This window comes from Pristiophorus japonicus, chromosome 8 (assembly GCF_044704955.1).
Source record: "Pristiophorus japonicus isolate sPriJap1 chromosome 8, sPriJap1.hap1, whole genome shotgun sequence".
In the NCBI taxonomy this organism is placed as follows: Eukaryota; Metazoa; Chordata; class Chondrichthyes; family Pristiophoridae; genus Pristiophorus; species Pristiophorus japonicus.
This window is the reverse complement of record NC_091984.1, coordinates 13,122,812-13,142,411: the sequence shown is the minus strand read 5'-3', so window position 1 is coordinate 13,142,411 and position 19,600 is coordinate 13,122,812. Positions and strand designations below refer to the sequence as shown.

At 48.4% G+C, this 19,600-nt stretch overlaps 1 protein-coding gene across 11 annotated transcripts in view; it reads left to right on the top strand.

The window, feature by feature from the left end:
• Nucleotides 1-19,600, top strand: part of adgrl2a (adhesion G protein-coupled receptor L2a) — a 544,699-nt gene that overhangs the window by 514,105 nt on the left and 10,994 nt on the right. For 10 of the 11 annotated variants that reach the window (XM_070886520.1, XM_070886511.1, XM_070886513.1 and 7 more), the window contains 2 exons: nucleotides 6,168-6,296; nucleotides 15,049-15,145. In XM_070886520.1, coding sequence (XP_070742621.1) covers nucleotides 6,168-6,296; nucleotides 15,049-15,145 — 226 coding nt within the window. The remainder of the gene's footprint in view (nucleotides 1-6,167; nucleotides 6,297-15,048; nucleotides 15,146-19,600) is intronic. The other variant, XM_070886521.1, reaches the window with a different exon arrangement.

Below are 19,600 nucleotides of genomic sequence, written 5' to 3'. Positions count from 1 at the left end.
ATTGTTGGCAAAGCCAGAGTTTATTGCCCATCCCCCAATTGCCCCTTGAGAAGGTGGTGGTGAGCCGCCGCCTTGAACCGCTGCAGTCCGTGTGGTGAAGGTGCTCCCACAGTGCTGTTAGGGAGGGAGTTGCAGGATTTTGACCCAGCGACGATGAAGGAACATGCGATATATTTCCAAGTCGGGATGGTGTGTGTGATTTGGAGGGAAACTTGCAGGTGGTGGTGCTCCCATGCGCCCTGCTGCCCCTTGTCCTTCTCGGTGGTGGAGGTTGCGGGTTTGGGAGGTGCTGCCGAAGAAGGCTTGGTGAGTTGCTGCAGTGCATCTTGTAGATGGTACACACTGCAGCCACGGTGCGCTGGTGGTGGAGGGAGTGAATGTTTAAGGTGGTAAGTAGGGAGCCAATCAAGTGGGCTGCTTTGTCCTGGATGGTGTCGAGCTTCTTGAGTGTTGTTGGAGCTGCACTCATCCAGGCAAGTGGAGAGTATTCCATCACACTCCTGACTTGTGCCTTGTAGATATTGAGACAGAGTAACCAAAAATAGATACTAAACCTATAAGCTGAGCGTGAAAACCTTTTAACCTGCAGTTTAAAGAGATTTACTCAAACAGGAAAGGCAGAACTTGTTTTAAGGGCCGGGAGTTATATGACTATTCTTTTAAGGGCCCAGCATTATGGGATGGATGACAGACCGTGTTCACTCTGCCACTGTTTCGGGTGCTTGATGCTAATCACAGCTCCAACTGCCTTCAGTCTGGCGTATCCTATTCAAAGCAAATGTGTTCCACCAACTAAAGACGAGTGAAGCGCTGATTACAATCAGGCCCCAGGAGGGTTGCATTGAATTTTGAAACAAAAAATTAATAGATCCATTGTTCATAGAATCAAACAGCACGGAGGGAGGCCATTCAGCCCATCGTGCCCGTGCCGGCTCTTTGCTAGAGCAATGAAGCATCTCTTAGAGATTGGGACCAATAAAACCCTTAAAAATTGGAATTCAAAACTGATCACATTTTTATATTTAAAAGATAATTAATTTGTCATCTGAACCTTTCGCTAAGTATTCTGGCTTTTCTGTTTCTCTCCATCTCTGTTCTCCTCCACCGCCACCGCCCCCCACCCCCCCTCCCCCGACCTCCCGCCCCCGAAGCAATTTCTCAGTGCTTCGTGAGTTTTACTTCACAGCCGTTCTTTGTTCGTATTGCACTAGACTGTAAAAAGATGTCCCAAACCACTTAACAATTGAGTACTTTTTGAAGTGTAGTCACTGTTGTAATGTAGGCGAAGGTGGCAGCCAATATGCGCACAGCAAGCTCCCAAAAACAGCAAGGAGATTACGGCCAGATAATCTGCTTTAGTGATGTTGGTTCAGGGATAAATGTCAGCCTGGGGCATTGGGGAGAACCAACCTGCAAATAGTGCAATGGGATCTTTTACGTCCATCTGAGAGGGCAGACGGGGGGACTCGGCTTAACGTCTCATCCGAAAGACGCCAGCTTTCAGATTTGGGCGAAGAGGTAGGTTTTAAGGAGTAACTTAAAGGAGGAGAGGTTTAGGGAGGGAATTCGAGCTTGGGGCCCAGGCTGCTGAAGGCACGGCCGCGAGCAGAGGAGCGAAAGAAATCGGGGATCGCAAGAGGCCAGAATTGGAGGAGCGCAGAAATCTCGGAGGGTCGTAGGGATGGAGGAGGCTACAGAGATAGGGAGGGGCGAAGCCACAGAGGGATTTGAAAACACGGATGAGAATTTAAAAATCAAGGTGTGGCCGGACTAGGAGTCGAGGTAGATCAGTGAGCACAGGGGTGATGAGCGAGCGTATTATAATCACCAGCTTTTCCAGCTCGTAGTAAATACTTTTGGAGATATGGTTTAACCCGATCACGTAACCTCTCCTCATCTGCAGTTTTAGCAGAGGGGGTCGGCAGTTTAAAATGAGCAGGTTAACGCCCGCCTTAAGCCGGCAGGCAGCAGATGGCCAGACCATAGCGTCCAGCGCTGGTTTGCTGAAATAGCTGGATGGCACATTCTAGGCTATGGTTTCTTCTTCCTCGGCCCTCCCCTCTCCTCCCTCCAACCCCACTCGGCCCAGCGGGCAGGCGGAACAAGAGGTGCCGACGTGAGGAAAGGCCACTGGGGGTGGGGTCGGGGGTCCACACTCCGGGCGGCACGTCAAGTGGCCCGATACCAAGGTGAATCGAGGTGCAGGAACTATGCTTTATATTGTCCAGGTGCACGGGCAGTCTCTCAGCCAGCTATGTATGATCCACAGTCCTGCCTGTCCAATATACGCACTAAATACTTTGCAGTTCATGAAAGAACATTCTACCAGGGAATTCCAATTTGCTGTTAACTAGGCAATAAGACTTGCCTAACTAGATTTCACATTAAAAAAGAATGCGTGATGAGAAGCCAGACACTCCTCATTGATATTGATGTAAAAAATTTCATGTAATCATCATGATATTGTAAATCCGCTTCTAAATCTAATTTATGGGGGCTGTTTAAAGCTACATTTATTAATCTGTGTCAAATTTATTGCTGATAATTAAAAGTATATACATCAGTTTGCAGAATGCAATTGCCAGCTTTGCCAAAGCCATTAGAGGCCAATGGTCCCAGGTCTGATCCCTGGCCTGTGCCAGAAGCCATTGCAGTCGCTCCCAGCACCCTGGGTTAGGGTGGGAGGGAATCTGTCTGGGTTCCTGTTACTAACTGCTGTACAGGTTCCAGCTCGATGAGGGCACATGTGGGCTTTAGGTGTTGGGGGAAGAGTGGGGCGGGGGGGGGGGGGGTTTGCCCCGGGCTGTGATGCCTGCCGTTGGTGGAATAGCCTGATACCACTCGATGCCCAAACTCACAGGGATTAAGGTTGTCCGGCGGAAGTCTGCCAGCATCCCACACGTGTATGTCCATGGTGCGTGGGGAGGGGGGGGGGATATCCGTCATAAAGACCCCCACCCTCAGCAGTCTGCAAGCACTCAAAATCAGCCCCTCCTCCTTTTGTAACGAAACCAAACTTAACCCCAACCAGACCCCCGAAGCAAATGGCCAATGGTCAATCTTCAGGGGTTCAGGTCACAACCCTGACCACCGTGTGGTCCCTACGTGTGCCACTAAAGAAAGAAAGGGAAGATCGCATTTATGTAGCAGCTTTCACAACCTCAGGACGTTCCAAAGTGCTTTACAACCACCGAAGTACTTTCTGAAATGTAGTCACGGTTGTAATGCAGGAAACAACCAATTTGCACACAGCAAGCTCCCAAAAACAGCACTGAGATAATGACCAGATAATCTGTTTTAGTGATGTTGGTTGAGGTTAAAATATTGGACAGGTCACCGGGGATAACTCCCCTGCTCTTCTAAATAGTGCCATGGGATCTTTTACATCCACCAGAGAGGACAGACGGGGCCTCAATTGAACGTCTCATCTGAAAGACGGCACCTCCGACAGTGCAGTGCTCCCTCAGTACTACACTGGAGCTTCAGGCTGGATTTTGTGCTCAAGTCTCTGGAGTGCGACTTGAACAGACAAGCTTCTGGCCACAGAGACGAGAGTGCTGCCCACTGAGCCATGGCTGAGGCTGACTTGGTGTACCCTCACAAGGCCCAGGACACAGGAAAGCAGGGAGTCCTCACCGCTTGCCCCCACCCCTTCCAACGCGGGTGCCCGTTTGAGGGCGCAGATGCAGGCTTCACCCTTTGCAAGGCCCCGCTGATACATCTGCTGCATCCGCCACTCGTGCATCCCACCCTTCCGCGCCGGAAGAGCGGTGGCATTTCCCGCCCCAGCGCTTTCCGACCTCCTTTCCCACCCCGTTGATACTGACGGACGGACATGATATTTTCCCAGCCGGTGGTACGGAAACTAGCTTCTGTGTTCAAACCCAACCTGGATCCACGTGCAGGTGTGAGGGGATGATCGGCAATTCTCCCCGAGGCCAACAACAACATGCCAATTACATGGCATCTTTCACCTAGTACAACATCCCAAGGTGCTTCACAGGAGCGATTATCAAACAAAAAGTGGCACCGAGCCACTTCAGGAGATATTGGGGCAGGTGACCAGAAGCTTGGCCAAAGAGGTAGATTTTGAGGAGCGTCTTGAAGGAGGACAGAAAGGTGCAGATGTTTAGGGAGGGAATTCCAGAGCTTACGGCCCAGCCAGCCGAAGGCACGGAGGGGACGAAGGGATTGGGGGGAAATGCACAGGAGGCCAGAGTTTGAGGAGCGCAGAGTTGGAAGAGCATTGTACGGCTGGAGGAGGTAACAGATATGGGGGTGGGGAGGTAGTCAGCCCTGAGCTGAATGTTGTCTGGCTGTTTACATTTGCCTGGAGTGACAACCGTGCTTATCATGGGGTGGGGGGGCACATCTGTGAACCTGCCCCATTCCTTCAAGGAGTTGGAACTGTAGCTGAGGTTGCATTGACCGCTTGACTCTCTCATCCTTTCAGCTGCTATTGCACAAACAAAGGGATTCTGGGATAGACAGGCCTTTGGGGACCCTGATGGGTGCCGAACAATCGGCCGGGTATCCCAGGGCACGTATTTTGCTGCCGTGTACAGTTTTGGTCTCCTAACTTGAGGAAGGACATTCTTGCTATTGAGGGAGTGCAGCGAAGATTCACCAGATTGATTCCCGGGATGGTGGGACTGACCTATCAAGAAAGACTGGATCAACTGGGCTTGTATTCACTGGAGTTCAGAAGAATGAGAGGGGACCTCATGGAAACGTTTAAAATTCTGACGGGTTTAGACAGGTTAGATGCAGGAAGAATGTTCCCAATGTTGGGGAAGTCCAGAACCAGGGGACACAGTCTAAGGATAAGGGGGAAGCCATTTAGGACCGAGATGAGGAGAAACTTCTTCACCCAGAGAGTGGTGAACCTGTGGAATTCTCTACCACAGAAAGTAGTTGAGGCCAATTCACTAAATATATTCAAAAGGGAGTTAGATGAACTCGGGGGATCAAGGGGTATGGCGAGAAAGCAGGAAGGGGGTACTGAAGTTTCATGTTCAGCCATGAACTCATTGAATGGCGGTGCAGGCTCGAAGGGCTGAATGGCCTACTCCTGCACCTATTTTCTATGTTTCTAATCATGTACCAGATTACTGATAGCATTTAGTTTCATCGACTATCGCCACCTCACCGGCTGTCACTGTGCATTCATTTTCCATGAAAGGGGATGATTGCCCAAGGGCTGCACTTGTTTCATTTTATCTTATTTTTGGGGGTTCAATGGGGCGACAGCGGTTGTTGCTGAGTTAGCCAAGCAGCTGCTTCCTCCCCGTGCCTCGTGCAGTGCACACCCGCTGTCACAACCTCACGCGCTGCGGAAGAGGAGGAGCCCACAGCAGGCAAAGGTCGCGACTGAAGCCATGTGTGGTTCACTTGACCCAAACTTAAGCCACCAGGGCCGCACTTACTTTTTTTGCGACACGTACAGGTACAACGTCTCAAATCCAGCAACCTCGGGACCGAGACCATGCCGGTTTTCGGATTTTTCCGGATTTTGGACACCAGAACGTACCGAAGAGCGTATGTATGCTACCGAGGTGGACAAAGTACTAATGGTGGCGTGGGTCGGGTCGGGCCGGGTCAAGGGTCATTCGGTAAGGCTCGGACAGATCACACGCCATTTAAAACATAGCGGCGAAGCCGCTAACTAGTCCACCCTGCTGGTTATTGGACAATAATTCCGGGTTTTATTTTCCTGAATATCAAATGGGATTATCTCAAAAATGTCCGGTTTTTAGACAATTCCGATTTGCAGACAGCCGGATTTGAGGCGTTGTACCTGTAGTTGGTTGGAAAGTAAGATACTGCAGAGGCTTAGTTACCGAGCGTAGCGAGCAACCGTGACCATAGCGGCCCACCTGTAGTGTGTAATGTTACCGCTGCAGTTTGATGCTGCTCTAGGCAGCCGCCATTTTTTGCGTGCAAGCAAGGAATGCTTTAAAGGGTGGGATTTGAGATTTCTTTTTTAACTTTTCACCCCACCCCCCCACCCACCCCATTTCCCACTTGTGGAATGTCACGTTTAAATACATTTTGACATCTCAGCAAATAAATCTGCAAACTGTTTATTTTCCATTTTTTTCCCCTTCTTGGTGTCTAAGCCGTTGGAACGCCTGGCACTAAAGCCTGACTGTTTTTGTCACTTGCAGGTTCGCAAAGAGTACAGCAAGTGTTTCCGCCACTCCAACTGCTGCAGCAGGCTGACCACCGAGAGCTCCCACAGTTCGGCCAAGGCTTCAACCAGCAGGACCAGCGCTCGATACTCCTCTGGCAGTCAGGTACCCCGAGGCGCGAGAGTTTTGTTGTCTTACGTGGGGCGGACTGGAGAAGCTGGGGCCGTTCTCCTTCCAACAGAGGAGGTTAAGGGGCGATTTAATAGAGGCGTTCAAAATCACGAGGGGTTTTTGCAAGAGTGAGTAAGGAGGCACTGTTTCCACTGGTGGAAGGATTGATAACCAGAGGACACGGATTTAAGCTAATTGGCAAACAAAGCCAGGAAAGAGACGGGGAGAGAATGTTTTGCACAGCGAGTTGTTATGCTCTGCCTGAAAGAATGGTGGAAGCAGATTCAATCGTAACTTTCAATGGGGAAGTGGAGATATATTTTCAGGGCTGCGGGGAAAGAGCGGGTGAGTGGGATGAAGTGAATAGCTCTTTCAAAGAGCTGGCTCAGCCACAATGGGCCAAGTGGCCTCTTGCGCTGTGTGTTTCTAAATTCTGACTGTTGAGAGGCACGCTGCAATTTAAAGGACCCAGCTCTTGATCTTGCTACGCCTGTATTGGTAGAAATAACGATCAGCTATGATGTAATTGAATGACGGAACAGGCTCAAGGGGCCAAACGGCCCACTCTTTTGTTCCTAGAAATAGCATGCTTTGTTGCAAAAACCTGCCATTCCTGCAGTGTCCCCAGCCTTTCTCTCCGGGTTGCATGTCTCAATGTAAAAATTGATGATTGTCTTTCCCTAACAATGTCTGTTCCCGCGAATGCTGCTGATGTAGTTTGTTTTACGTGTAATCCCATCTCGAATATTCTGTGCTGTCACCAGTTGACCGTGCGTTTAGTTCCATCACCAGATCCCCCGTTGATGTTTTCTGTCACTCTTTAATGAGCCCTTTTCCCACCCACCCTCCCCCCCCCCCCCCCCCTCCCCTCCATCCCATAGCTCAACTGTATAGCCCAGGGAGGTCACGGGTTCAATCCCCCTCCCACCCCGCACCCGAACTGTTGCTAGGGGAGTGGCCACAATCAGCCTTGGGGTCTGGGGAGGAGAACTGGCCACCCTTTCCTCGGGCTGAACAGCGAGTTGGGCGAAGGACAGGATCAGGGCCTGGCCGCCATGCCTCTCGCAGTTGGTGCGCCCCTAGTGAAGAACCACCTGCCAGTGGGACTGCACCCCCGGTGAGCGGGGTCAAGCCCCTTCAGCACGGGGGGTGGGGGGGGGTGGGAGGGGCTGACGAAACTGGTCGGAACAGGTCGTGGGATTGGCGGATGAAGAAAATGATACGAATGTGTTGAGCGAGGCAAAAAAAAAGCATTCTGCCTTTATAACCGAATTCCTGCCTTTAAAAAGAAAGAAAGTAGTTCTTCACCTTTGAACTCTTAACGTTCCTGGAAGCGACCCTTTCCGTTTTGTTTTAGGTGGGGGATGGGGATTTGCTGGATTTGAGGGCCGGGAGAGTGGCTTGGCTTCGTGGAGTTGGTCAGCATTGGAGGAACGCAGCCGTGGCATGCACTTGTTGCTGCTTGTAACCTTTGCCGATTTCCCTTGTCCCGGCTGCGGAGAGCTACAAGCCACACCCCCTCCCCCTCCCCCTCCCCGCCCGTCCACCTCTGACCTAAACCCCTCCCCCCTGTCCTTCTGGATTTGACACCTCCGTTTCCGATCAGTGCGGGTGACGGTGGTTACGGGAGCGGGGTAACGCAGAGCACGGAAGCCGGTTGGTGGTAGTACCCAAGGCAATGGCATACCTTTGAGATTCCGGGTTGAGATCTCTCAGCGGGGAAGGCAATCATTTTCAGGGACAGTCAGTGACAGAAGGACACCATTCCTTTGACCAGCTCTGGTGCGAAATAAAAATAAATCGATGCACAGCCAAAGGTCCGCTGACATTACATGCTTTCCGAATGCTTTTTGTTTGAGCTTTAAAGAACACTCTCTCAGTGTCAGCCGTAGTTCAGTGGGTAGCACTCTCTCCTCTAAGTCAGAAGGTTGTGGGTTCAAGAACCATTCCAGAGACATGAGCACAAAATTCTAGGCTGATACTCCCAGTGCAGTGCTGAGCGAGTGCTGCACTGTCGGAGGTGCCGTCTTTCAGATGAGTCTTTAAACCGCCCCCTCAGGTGAACGTTATCGATCCCATGACACTATTTTTTGAAGATAAACAGGAGCTACATAACATGAGAAATAGGAGCAGGAGTAGGCCATTGGCCCCTTGAGCTTGCTCCGCCATTTAATAGGATCATGGCTGATCTGATCCTGGGCTCAGCTCCACTTCCCTGGCCGCTCCCCACAACCCTTCACTCCCTTATCCCCGGTGTCCTGGACAATGCTTATCCCTCATTCAACATCACTACAACAGATTATCTGGTCATTATTGCGGTGTGTGGGATCTTGCTGTGCGCACGTTGGCTGCCACGTTTCCTACAACAGTGACTACACTTCAAAAGTCTTTTTTTCTCCCGTCATCTCCCAGCTGCTGCATCAGTTCAGTCGACCAAGAAAGTATATGCCTAATGCAGTTGGATGGAGTGGCTCAGTCACTACCCACCACTCCCACTTGTCTTCTTGTAACATTGGCGTGCAATCAATCCTTTGTTTTCTTCCTTTATAACGAGCATTACGCTGCACACCCGCTACCTACCATCAGGACTCGGAAACTGCTGCCTCTGTACTTTGACGCTTGTGCCCGAGTGTAGCAAGAAATTAGCAGCATTGGACTAGGGGGGCATAGTCTCAAAATTAGAGCCAGGCTTTTCAGGAGTGAAATTAGGAAACATTTCTACACACACAGGGTGGTAGACATTTGAAACTCTCTTCCACAAATGGCAATCGATGCTAGGTCAATTGTTAATTTTAAATCTGAGATTAATTACATATCTGTTACCCAAAGCTATTAAGGGATATGGGCCAAAGGTGGGTATATGGAGTTCGGTGATAGATCAGCCATGATCTCATTGAATGACGGAGCAGGCTCGAGAGTTAAATGCGTAGCTGTCGCTCTTTAGAATTACAGAAGAACCGAGTGTATAAAGTGCATTCCTTGTCTCTGCACTTGCTGAATGCAAGTTGCAATGAAGAATTTTGATTTATTGTCGCTGCTCAGGATGCCCTTGGGCCACCCCGAAACACTTCAAAGACAAGGAATTACATTTAGAGTGTCATCACTTGCCTTTAATTTTCTTTTGCTGTGCGCGGCCCAGTCAAAATACAGCGCATGCGTGTTTTTTCCTATTGAAAGGCCGGGAGTTGCAGAGCACTGCGCGATTTAAAGGGAACATTGGTCACAATGAGGGTACGGAGCCCAGAAGAGCCGAGGGCCCAGGGGCAGCACGGACCTGCACACACTGCGATATGTGAGTGCACTAGGTCCATGCAGCAGAGCAGGTCTCCAGTGGTCCTGGTTAATCCTTGCCACTGGATCAAGGCCTAGCTCTGTCGAGCCCGTGTGGTGGCTGATATGCAACGGTCACCACACGTTTAAAAAAAAATCCACGCACAGGCATCTTCCACTCCTGGAGTTCAGGACTGGAATATCGGGTCCTTCAGTGAAACATCTGTGAACCTATGTGGAAGCAAGTCATCCTCGTTCGAGCGAGCTGCTTTTGTCCACAGCAAGGTCCTACAAACAGCAAATGAGATGACTGACCTCTTAGTTTATTTGTAGCGGCTGTTGATTGAGGGAGGAATATTGGCCAGGAAACAGTGCCATGGAATCTTCTACAAACACCTGCACCAACAGAAAGGGGTTGTGATTTAACATTACCTCCGACAGTACAGCACTCCCTCAGTAACTGGAGCGCCAGCCTAGATTATATGCTCAAATCCCCAAATAGGGCCTGAACGCACGACCTTCTGACTCCGAAACACAAGTGGCACCAAATGAGCTAAGCTGGTGACAGCTCTGGGCTTTCATTGTAAATTATAGAGCTATAAAGTCGCAAATTTAAAAAGGGATTTCATTTTGTGTTAGTATCCAGCACATATATCCTTGTATGTAACAGCACCATTAGTGCAGGCCCCTTAATCCCTATGGATTGATTTTTCTAAGAAATCTTCACTTTATTCTGTCAATCTCTGGCTCCGTAGATGCTAACCTTCCTGTTGCTTTGTCTCCATTGTGCTGTCTGTTTTCCAAAACCGTGCCTGGGATGCTTTGGTTGCATTCGGTTCTTTTCTGAATCTCCTAACATTCCTATTGCTGTTCTGAAAGTGCCTTCTTTCGTATTCCCAGCTCCTGATTATATTTTCTAACTTCAGCCTTTACTTCCCCTAGTGCCTTTACCCATCCTCCACCGTACGTTGTGAGCATAGCCAGTCTTTCAGTGTTGCAGTCCTTTGTATACATTTTGTTTGTTGACTATTAGGGAGTCTGTGTGTCATTCTAAGATATGTTGCTCTTGCAAGATAGATTTGGCTAAAGAAATCCCTTCGGTCCATTTGAACCGATCCCGCCCTGCCCTTCAATTGTGCGTAATGGATTTATTTTGCTTTGCCATCCTCAAGAGGTTGACGGTAACGTGAAGGGTTGATTTGTGAACCAATGAGCTTTGAAATGTGGCTTCCCGGGACTGTTCCTCATTAACTGTGTAGAGATGTCACTCTCCTCCTCACCGTCGCAGTCATCGCCATCAGTCAGAGAAAAGATTTCCAACGAGTCTTTCAGTGCCATGCCTCAGGGGACCCATTTCCAAGTATTCTTGGTCAACTCTCACTGAACGACTCGTGCAATGAAGCTTCAACGGTCAAAAACTTAAAACCGTTGACTGTGGTGCACCCTTCGATGTGACTCCACGCCTTCTCTCTGGAATTTTCGTTCACCGTCATAAGATAAGTGACGTAACAGAGCTGCCATGATCTAATTGAATGGCAAAACAGGATTGAGAGGCTGAACAGCTCCTCTTGCTCCTGCTTTGGCCATGGAGCTTAGCTTTCCTGCTGACGTGGGTCAAGGGTCAAATCGCCTCGATGGTTGACTGTTGCAGCAAGCTCGGCACAGGCACGATGGGCCCAACGGCCTTCCTTCTGCGCTACATCATCCCATGAAGTTGCAGGACTTGTGCTTTTAGCCTTTCTGCACTGCAGCCCATGCCCGCGCTCGCTTGCAGGAGTTTCCTCTCAGCATTGCAGAGTGCCACGCTCTTTGTTAGTCGGAGAACATCTCTGAGTCACTTTTCGAAAGCTGCCCCTCATTGATTTCTGCATGGGGAGTTGACCACCTCCCTGCCCCCTCCATTCCTTCAGCGCCAGACAAAAGTAAGCACACCGGCCGCTGAAAATATTGTCACTTACCAATATGAAGTGAAATTAGTTCTCCGTCTTATCTGATGGGGCTTTCAATCGAGTGGATAGGTCTCTTATAGACGCATTTTATTCTATTTTTATCCACCTACTTGAATGAACACCATGCTCCCTGCATTGACCCATATTTTGTACAATTTAGTGATTTTCTGTTGCCCGCCGCACTGCAACTGTCAAACACGGCACAGATCGAGGCACCACCATAAAAGATGTTCTCCCTCTCTCTGAAAGAGCAGCCTCACGTTGCCTATATATATATATATATTCTAGCTTCCAAAATATAGCAATTCTGCATTCCCTTGCTTGTACCTCAATAACATTAACTTGTTTTTATAGCACCTTTAATGTAGAATAAGGCGTCCCAAGGTGTTTCACAGAGGAGCAATGGACACCGTAGCAGCAATAGAAGGGTTAGGAGGAACGGCCGAACACATGCTTAAAAAGATAAGATTTTGTGGAGGCATTTATAGGTGGGGGGCGGCGGGGTGTGGTAAAGTTGCAAAGACTTCAGGGAGGGGCCGAGATTGCTCAAAGGCACCAGTGCTACTTTTTGATAATAACTTTGTAACTTTTTTATGGCAACGATTACCATCCTTGGAGAAATCATTGTATTTATCCAGTTTCCATACTTTCTATGCCTGCGAGGTTGAATCTTTCCTACAGTTGATAATTTTCCCATTGCATCCCTCACTAATATTTGGTGCTGTACTTGTTTCTGGCGGATGTTCCTGTCAGATTTTGCTGTCCGACGTGTTGAATTGAGAGATGGCCCTCGCATAGGATTGCGCGGCAATTTGCTCTTGTGACACTTTCTGGAAGGTTCCCTGCTCTTTCTCTCATTGAGTTTACCAGAGTTGCAGAAGAGTTTTGATATGGGTTGTCAGCCACCTTGCCTTTACGTGTAAAATCGGACTCCGCCCACCAAATGCGTCCTAAACCAATCAATGTCTTAGTCGAAGTGTAGCCAACCTGATCCAATCAGCATCACTTGGTAGAAATCACAGGGTGTTTTTCAAATGAATGTGATCACCTAAATTTTAGCACCTATCTACTATATTTAGTAAAAGAATTGGCCAGGTTAGCCTGTGAACAGGAGTAGTCTTTGAAGTTTTGAAAATCCGTAATGTACCTATAAAAATAATTATCTGTATATTAAGTAACTAATACTCCATTATTGTAGAATGTAAATAAATATGTTTTATACAGGTCATAGTTTAAAATGCAGGTAGAACTGACATTGTGATGGTTTCCTTTAATCCATTAGACAGAAAAAAAACAAGTCCTGAGTTCTTGAGGGAATGTTCGGATAGGGTTGAAGCCATGTCATTAATGAAAATCAAGCCGACATTGCTATACGTGAGCGTAGGTTAAGGAGACCGTGTACCAGGATAGCTCACTGCACCTGAACTGCACTGTTCTGTGGGCACTGCTCATTCAAGTTGATGGAACAGATCTCATGCCACTATTTGAAGAACGGGTGGTTTTCCCACAGTCCTGGACAACATTGTTCCCTCAACCAGTAGCACAAGAAACTGATCCGATGATCATTCATCTCATTTGCCATTTTCGGGACCTTGCTTTGTGCAAATTTACCACCATGTTTGCCGACATAACAGCAGTGATGGGCCTTTCTAAAGCAAATCAATAGATGTGAATCACTTTGGGGCGTCCAGAGGGTATCAAAGGTCGTATATCAATGCTGGTTCTTCATTCGTTGTTAGTAGGTTTTAAAAACGTGCTGGGTGAATTGTATCTTCATTTTTCGATGTCTATTGCTGAAAACATGTTGCTGCATATTACATAGAAGGCAGCCGGAATACAATACAGGAACAAAGGGCAGCACTTTCTATATCTCCAGCCTGAGCACAGAAGGGGCCTGAACATCACTGGTCATCTCCTCACTGTTTGTCTGGTCAGGCAGTGCCTCATTTGCCCACATAACCCTGTACTTCTAAATATTTGACGTGCTTTGAGAAATGAGCTACACAAATACTAGTCTACGTTCTTTCCCTATTGCGTTGTTTATTGTAATCCCTCCATGGCCCACCCCCTCCCTATCTCTGTAACCTCTTCCAGCCCTACAACCCTCCGCGATCTCTGCGCTCCTCCAATTCTGGTCTCTTGCACATTCCTGATGTGAATCACTCCACCATTGGCCGTGCCTTCAGCTGCCTGGGCCCCAAGCTCTGGAATCCCCTTCCCCTGAGCCCTTCCACCTCTCTACCTCTCTCTCCTCCTTTAAGATGCTCCTTAAAACCTGTTCTACTATCTCCTTATGTGGCTTGGTGTCAAATTATGTTTGATCGCGCTCCTTAGGACATTTTTGCTCCGTTTGAGGTGCTTTATAAATGCAAGTTGTTGTTGTAACTGGTAGTTGTCCACAAGAAGGATCATGGACTTCACACAGATTGCTGCATGACACCCCTGGTCATTCTCCAAAGCAAAAAAACTACAAGTCAAATCTACTCGCATTAAAGTGGGTATAAGTTGTATCCTGTGTGCCAATATCTTGCCCCTAATTAATCCTGGGCAAGGCTCCCTTTGGATGTACATCTCTGCCATCATGCCAGTTATAGTGAGAGGCCCAAACACCAAAGAAGGAAAACTGTGCCTTTATAGAAAGAATATATATGATCCTTGTTTCCTATTCTTGAGCCAACAACCCTGCTCTTTGGAAGTTCTCAAGGCTAGTCGTGTAAGCACTGTAACAAGAGCGTATTTGTTTTCCTCTGTGCCTTTTTACTTAAAGACCGATTTTCAAACTGAAGGAAAATCAGCTCAGAAAAGAGAAAGGCAAAACATTCACAGTGAGTGGCTGTGTATCGATTTAAAAAAAAAACATCACTTAAGTGGCTTATATTTTCGACCCTTCGATAGTGGAAGTACAAAAATGCTTTCAAATGAGAAACGTGCAGTAACTGTTTGAAGTAGCATCATCAGGGTTTAATCCGAACCGCGATGCTTTCAAAGCCAAGTCATCTACCTATGAATGAACCTGAGACATGGGCTGGTGCCTCTGGATCGGGACTTGTTGTCAACTGGAAGATATGCCCGCAAAAATAAAAAAAATTAATGAACAACAGCCAAGCATCCTGCGTGTGTGGTCAGGGGACGTGATTCTGCTGAGTGGGAATTTGGGTAAAAGGCAGAATGCTGTTAGCTTAGCCACTGCGGGGGAGATTCACCAGTGCTGATGAGCGAGAAGGCAGCGTCGCGTAGAGAAGTTCGCACGTTAACCCGTCTTCAACGTCTACGTTAATATATTTGGAGGCTCCATCGAAGTATATTAATGTGCGAACGACGAACCAACGCTTCCGCTCCTGGTTTGGTGGCCTAGTGCAATGGTAGCGTCACGCCAACGATCAGTGCAAAGCCGAGCAGCACCCTGTTACTTGAGCGACATCAAAGCTCAGTCATCCATTTTATAATCGTTCATGTAGAGCGTCCTCTTTTCTTTGTTTTTTTTTTTGGAGTCATTTTGCTCATCCGCCTATTTGGCCTATTCACAGAGCCGTATTAGAAGGATGTGGAATGACACTGTGCGAAAACAATCAGAATCTTCCTTTATCTCAGGTGAACTCAACAGCACTTCAACACTTAACCAAGGTCAGTTCCCGGAAAAAAAATATTGACAAAAAAAATGTCTTTTGGAATGAGGATGTCGTTCGTGCGTGTCATGATGTGGCTTTTCTGTAATATAACTCTGTAACAATCCACAGACCGAGTGCAGCCATAAAATATACACCTCCCAATTTTTCTCAAGCAATTCAAAAGAAGAGAAAACCTAATTTTTTTTTCTTAAAAGCAGCTTCTTTTCCTGATAGTCTATTCAACATTTCTTGAATCTGGAACAGTGTAATTTATTTTATTTTTTGCTGGAATACTACTGAAGTGATACACAAATGTAATCAGAATGATCACTTTCGGCTATTCTGATAACTCGGTGAGTTTTTCCAGTGACTAGCTGAGCCCCTGCGCCCCTGCAGATCAGGAAAGCCCCGAGGCTCCATCTCGGGCCGATGGCGAGTTGGCTGATCTTGGCCGGGGAGGCAATAAGGGTTCTGTGCGCTGGGCTTGGTGTCACTGAGTGAGAGAGGGAGGGGGTGGGGTTAGTCGCCCTAGGTTCCCGCTCCTGAACACCGCGCGTGTGTTGACGCGAGCGGCTCTCGCAGTCAGCTAGGCTGCCGAGGCTCGCGCGATGAAGACTGACGACTGCTGGAAGTCGACCAGCGCCCAAGGAGCCATGCCCTGCAGCAAGGGGTCGAGGGTAGGAGGGGAAACATTTTCCTTGAACTTTGTAATTAGGTACTGGAGGGTAAGGCGTTTTTTTTCCCCAGCTTCCCCCCACCCCCCGAGCATGTTGGGACGCCTGGGCGTAGCGAATGCAGGGAAATTGGGTGATGCGAAATGTGCCTAAAAAGCAACCGGCCCAAGGGACCCTCCATATTAACTAATCGGGCAGACTCCCTGTAATGGGGCACACTCGCCCCTGCCTCATATTGCTGCATTCGCTGAGCTCAGATGATCACACACAACCAGGAAAGCCTTCTCTTTCTCCCCCCCCACCCCCGCTCTCCCTCCCCGCCCCCACAATTCTTCTAAACTCAGAATCTCAATCACTGTTGCATTAACAAAATATAAATAATAAGGAATATTCCCCAGCTTGGAGCATTGAGTCGAATTGTGGGCACCACACTTTAGGAAGGATGTGAAGACATTGGAGAGGGTGCAGAAGAGATTTGCTCGAATGGCTCCAGGGATGAGGGATTACTGTTGCGTAGAGAGACTGGAGAAGCTGTGGTTGTTCTCCTCAGAGCAGAGAAGGCTTAGAGGTGATTTGATGGAGATGTTCAAAATCATGGAGGGTTTAGATAGAGTACATACAGAGAAACTGTTTCCAATGGCAGAAGAGTCGATAACCACATGGCAAAAGAACCAGAGGCGACATGGGGAAAAAGAAATGTACTCAATGAGTGGTTAGGATTTGGAATGCACTGCCTGGTAGGGTGATGGATGCAGATTCAATAGAAGCCTTCAGCGGAGAATTGGCTAAATACTTGAAGGAGAAAAAATTGGAGGGATATGGCGAGAGTTCGGAGAGAGTGGGACTAACTGGGTTGCTCTCAGAAAGAGCCGGCGCAGACTCGATTGGCCGAATGGCCATCTTCTGTGCTGTACTAGTCTATGATTCAATGATTCATATTTAGTTATCAGGACCCCGCTGACCTGCGCGAAGTGTAACGGCTCAGGTTTCAGCGACGGGGAACTTGGGGGCTGTTGCCACTGCCCGTGCCACCGGCAAACCGCGAGGACAGACTCGGGGGGGTCTTTCTCGATTGACGACGAGAGGCCGTTTTCTCATGGTACGTGCATTTCTGCCGGGACAGGGCATCAGAAGAGCAGGATCGCGAGCATCATTGCCGTGGGCTGAAGTTCCTGAGACCCGATACTTGGCGGGAGCAGGAGAGAGTGCGCGGGCTCAAAGGCCTGCTTGGATACTGGCGTGTCATGCCATGCCCTTGTCTGGAAAGGTCACGTGAGCTAGAAGGAGAAGAGTGGTCAAAGCCTAAAGAAATTGTGCGGGCCGTGGCTTTTTGCGTGTGTGTACACTGAAGAAAATTGGCAAGTAAGCTGGATTTGTTAAATCGCAGGTTTTGAAGGTAACTTACCAACTTCCCTTAAAGAATACTGGATTCTGGTCTTTATAAACAGAGGCATAAAGTACTAAGGCAAGGAAGTTGTTGCAAATCTTTATAAATCACTGGTTCGGCCTCAGCTGGAGTATTGTGTACAATTCTGGGCACCACACTCTAGGAAGGATGTCAAGGCCTTGGAGAGAGAGTACAGAGGAGATTTACCAGAATGGTCACAGGGATGAGGGACTGCAGTACTGTGGAGAGACTGCAGGGGTTGTTCTCCTCAGAGCAGAGAAGGTTAAGCAGAAACATGATCGGGGTGTTCAAAATGATGAGGGATTTTGATCGAGTGGATAGGGAGAAACTGTTTGCACTGGTGAGAGGGTCGGTAACCAGAGACACAGATTTAAGGTCATTGCCAAAAGAACCAGGATGTGGAGATGTGGGCAGTTTTTTTACTCGGCGAGTTGTGATCTGGAACACACTGCCTGAAAGGGTGGTGGAAGCAGATTCAACAGCAACCTTCAAAGGGGAATTAGATATATACTTGAAAAGAAAAAACATTTACAGGGCCATGGAGAAGGAGCAGGGGATTGTGAATAATTGGATCGCTCTTTCAAAGAGCCGGCCTAGGCACGATGGGCTGAATGACCTCATAAATCATAGCATCATAGAAGTTTACAGCAAGGAAGGAGGCCATTTCGGCCAATCGTGTCCGTGCCAGCCAACAAGAGGCTATCCAGCCTAATCCCACTTTCCAGCTCTAGGTCCGTAACCCTGCAAGTTACAGCACTTCAAGTGTGCATCCAAATACTTTATAAATTTTGGTGAGGGTTTCTGCCTCTACCATCCTTTCAGGCAGTGAGTTCCAGACCCCCACAACCCTCTGCATGAAGAAATTTCCCCACAAATCCCTTCTAAACCTTGGATAGATTACTTCAAATTTATGCCCCCTGGTTGTTGACCCTGCTGCTAACGGAAATAGGCCCTTTCTATCCACTATATCTAGGCCCCTCATAATTTTATATACCTCAATTAGGTCTCCCCTCAGCCTCCTCCGTTCCAAGGAAAACAAACCCAGCCTATCCAATCTGTCCTCATAGCTTAGATTCTCCACTCCCGGCAACATCCTCGTAAACCTCCTCTGCACCCTTTTCAGTGCAATCACATCTTTCCTGTAGTGCAATGAACAGAACTGCATGCATTACTCTAGTAGCCTAACCAGTGTTTTATACAGTTCAAGCATAACCCCTCTGCTCTTATAATCTATGCCTCAGCTAATAAAGGCAAGCATTCCGTATACCTTCTTAACCACCTTATCTACCTGGCCTGCTACCTTCAGAGATCTGTGAACGTGCACTCCAAGGTCCCTTTGATCCTCTACACTTCTCAGTGTCCTACCATTTAATGTGTATTCCCTTTCCTTGTTGCCCCTCCCCAAATGCATTACCTTACACTTATCTGGATTGAATTCCATTTGCCACTGTTCTGCCCACCTGACCAGTACATTGATATCTTCCTGCAGTCTATAGCTTTTTTCTTCATTATCAACCACACAGCCAATTTTAGTAACTTCTTAATCATACCCCCTCCTTCTGTGCTGTACGATTCTATGATTGTGTACATGGATCTGTGGCCGGAGAAGTTAACGCAGAGTGAAGCCATGGAAGGGTTTGAATATGAGAATGAGCATGTTAAGTTAGTTCACAGGATCACAGAGTGGCCCAAAATGGCAGGCGGTAGATGAGAATTTGTTTTAAACACTGTGTTGTTGTGAACTGCCTTAAAGGGCGATGGAAGCAGATTCAGTAGGAACTTTCAACAGGGACTCGGATAAATACTTAAAAAGGAAAATTTGCAAGGCTACCAGGAAAGAGCAGGGGGAGTGGGACTAATTGGATAGCTCTTTGAAAGAGCCGGCGCGCGCATGATGGACACAATGGCCCCCTTCTGTGCTATAAGATGCTATGATTCCCGCTACTGACATGCGTAAGAAATTCGGATGTGCGCTGTGCACAGCCGGTAGTTCGGATGTGGTGTGCAGAGCTTCACTGAGCACCTGGGCAAAACTCCCCGTAGGCAGGGCAGAACTAGAAGTGTGGACCTTTTGACCAGATTATCTCCTGCAAGTTACCATCGCGCTGTGCACTTTTAGTCCGACTCCAGCCTCCTGTGCGACCCACCGCCCTCTGCAGAGCTTTCCGCTTGCACTTGTCGAGTTATCTTCCGAAACCCCATCTAAAATTCTCACCCACGTGCTACTTCCAAGGCCTCGCTCCTTCCAATCTGCAGCCCTGCAGGAGTCTCCATTGCTCCAGCCATCTGCGTACCCGCCCTGCCCCACTATTGGCGATTGGTAGCCGTGCCTTCAGCCGTCAGACCCCACACTCTGGAATTCCCTGCCTTCAGCCCCCTCTGCCTTTAC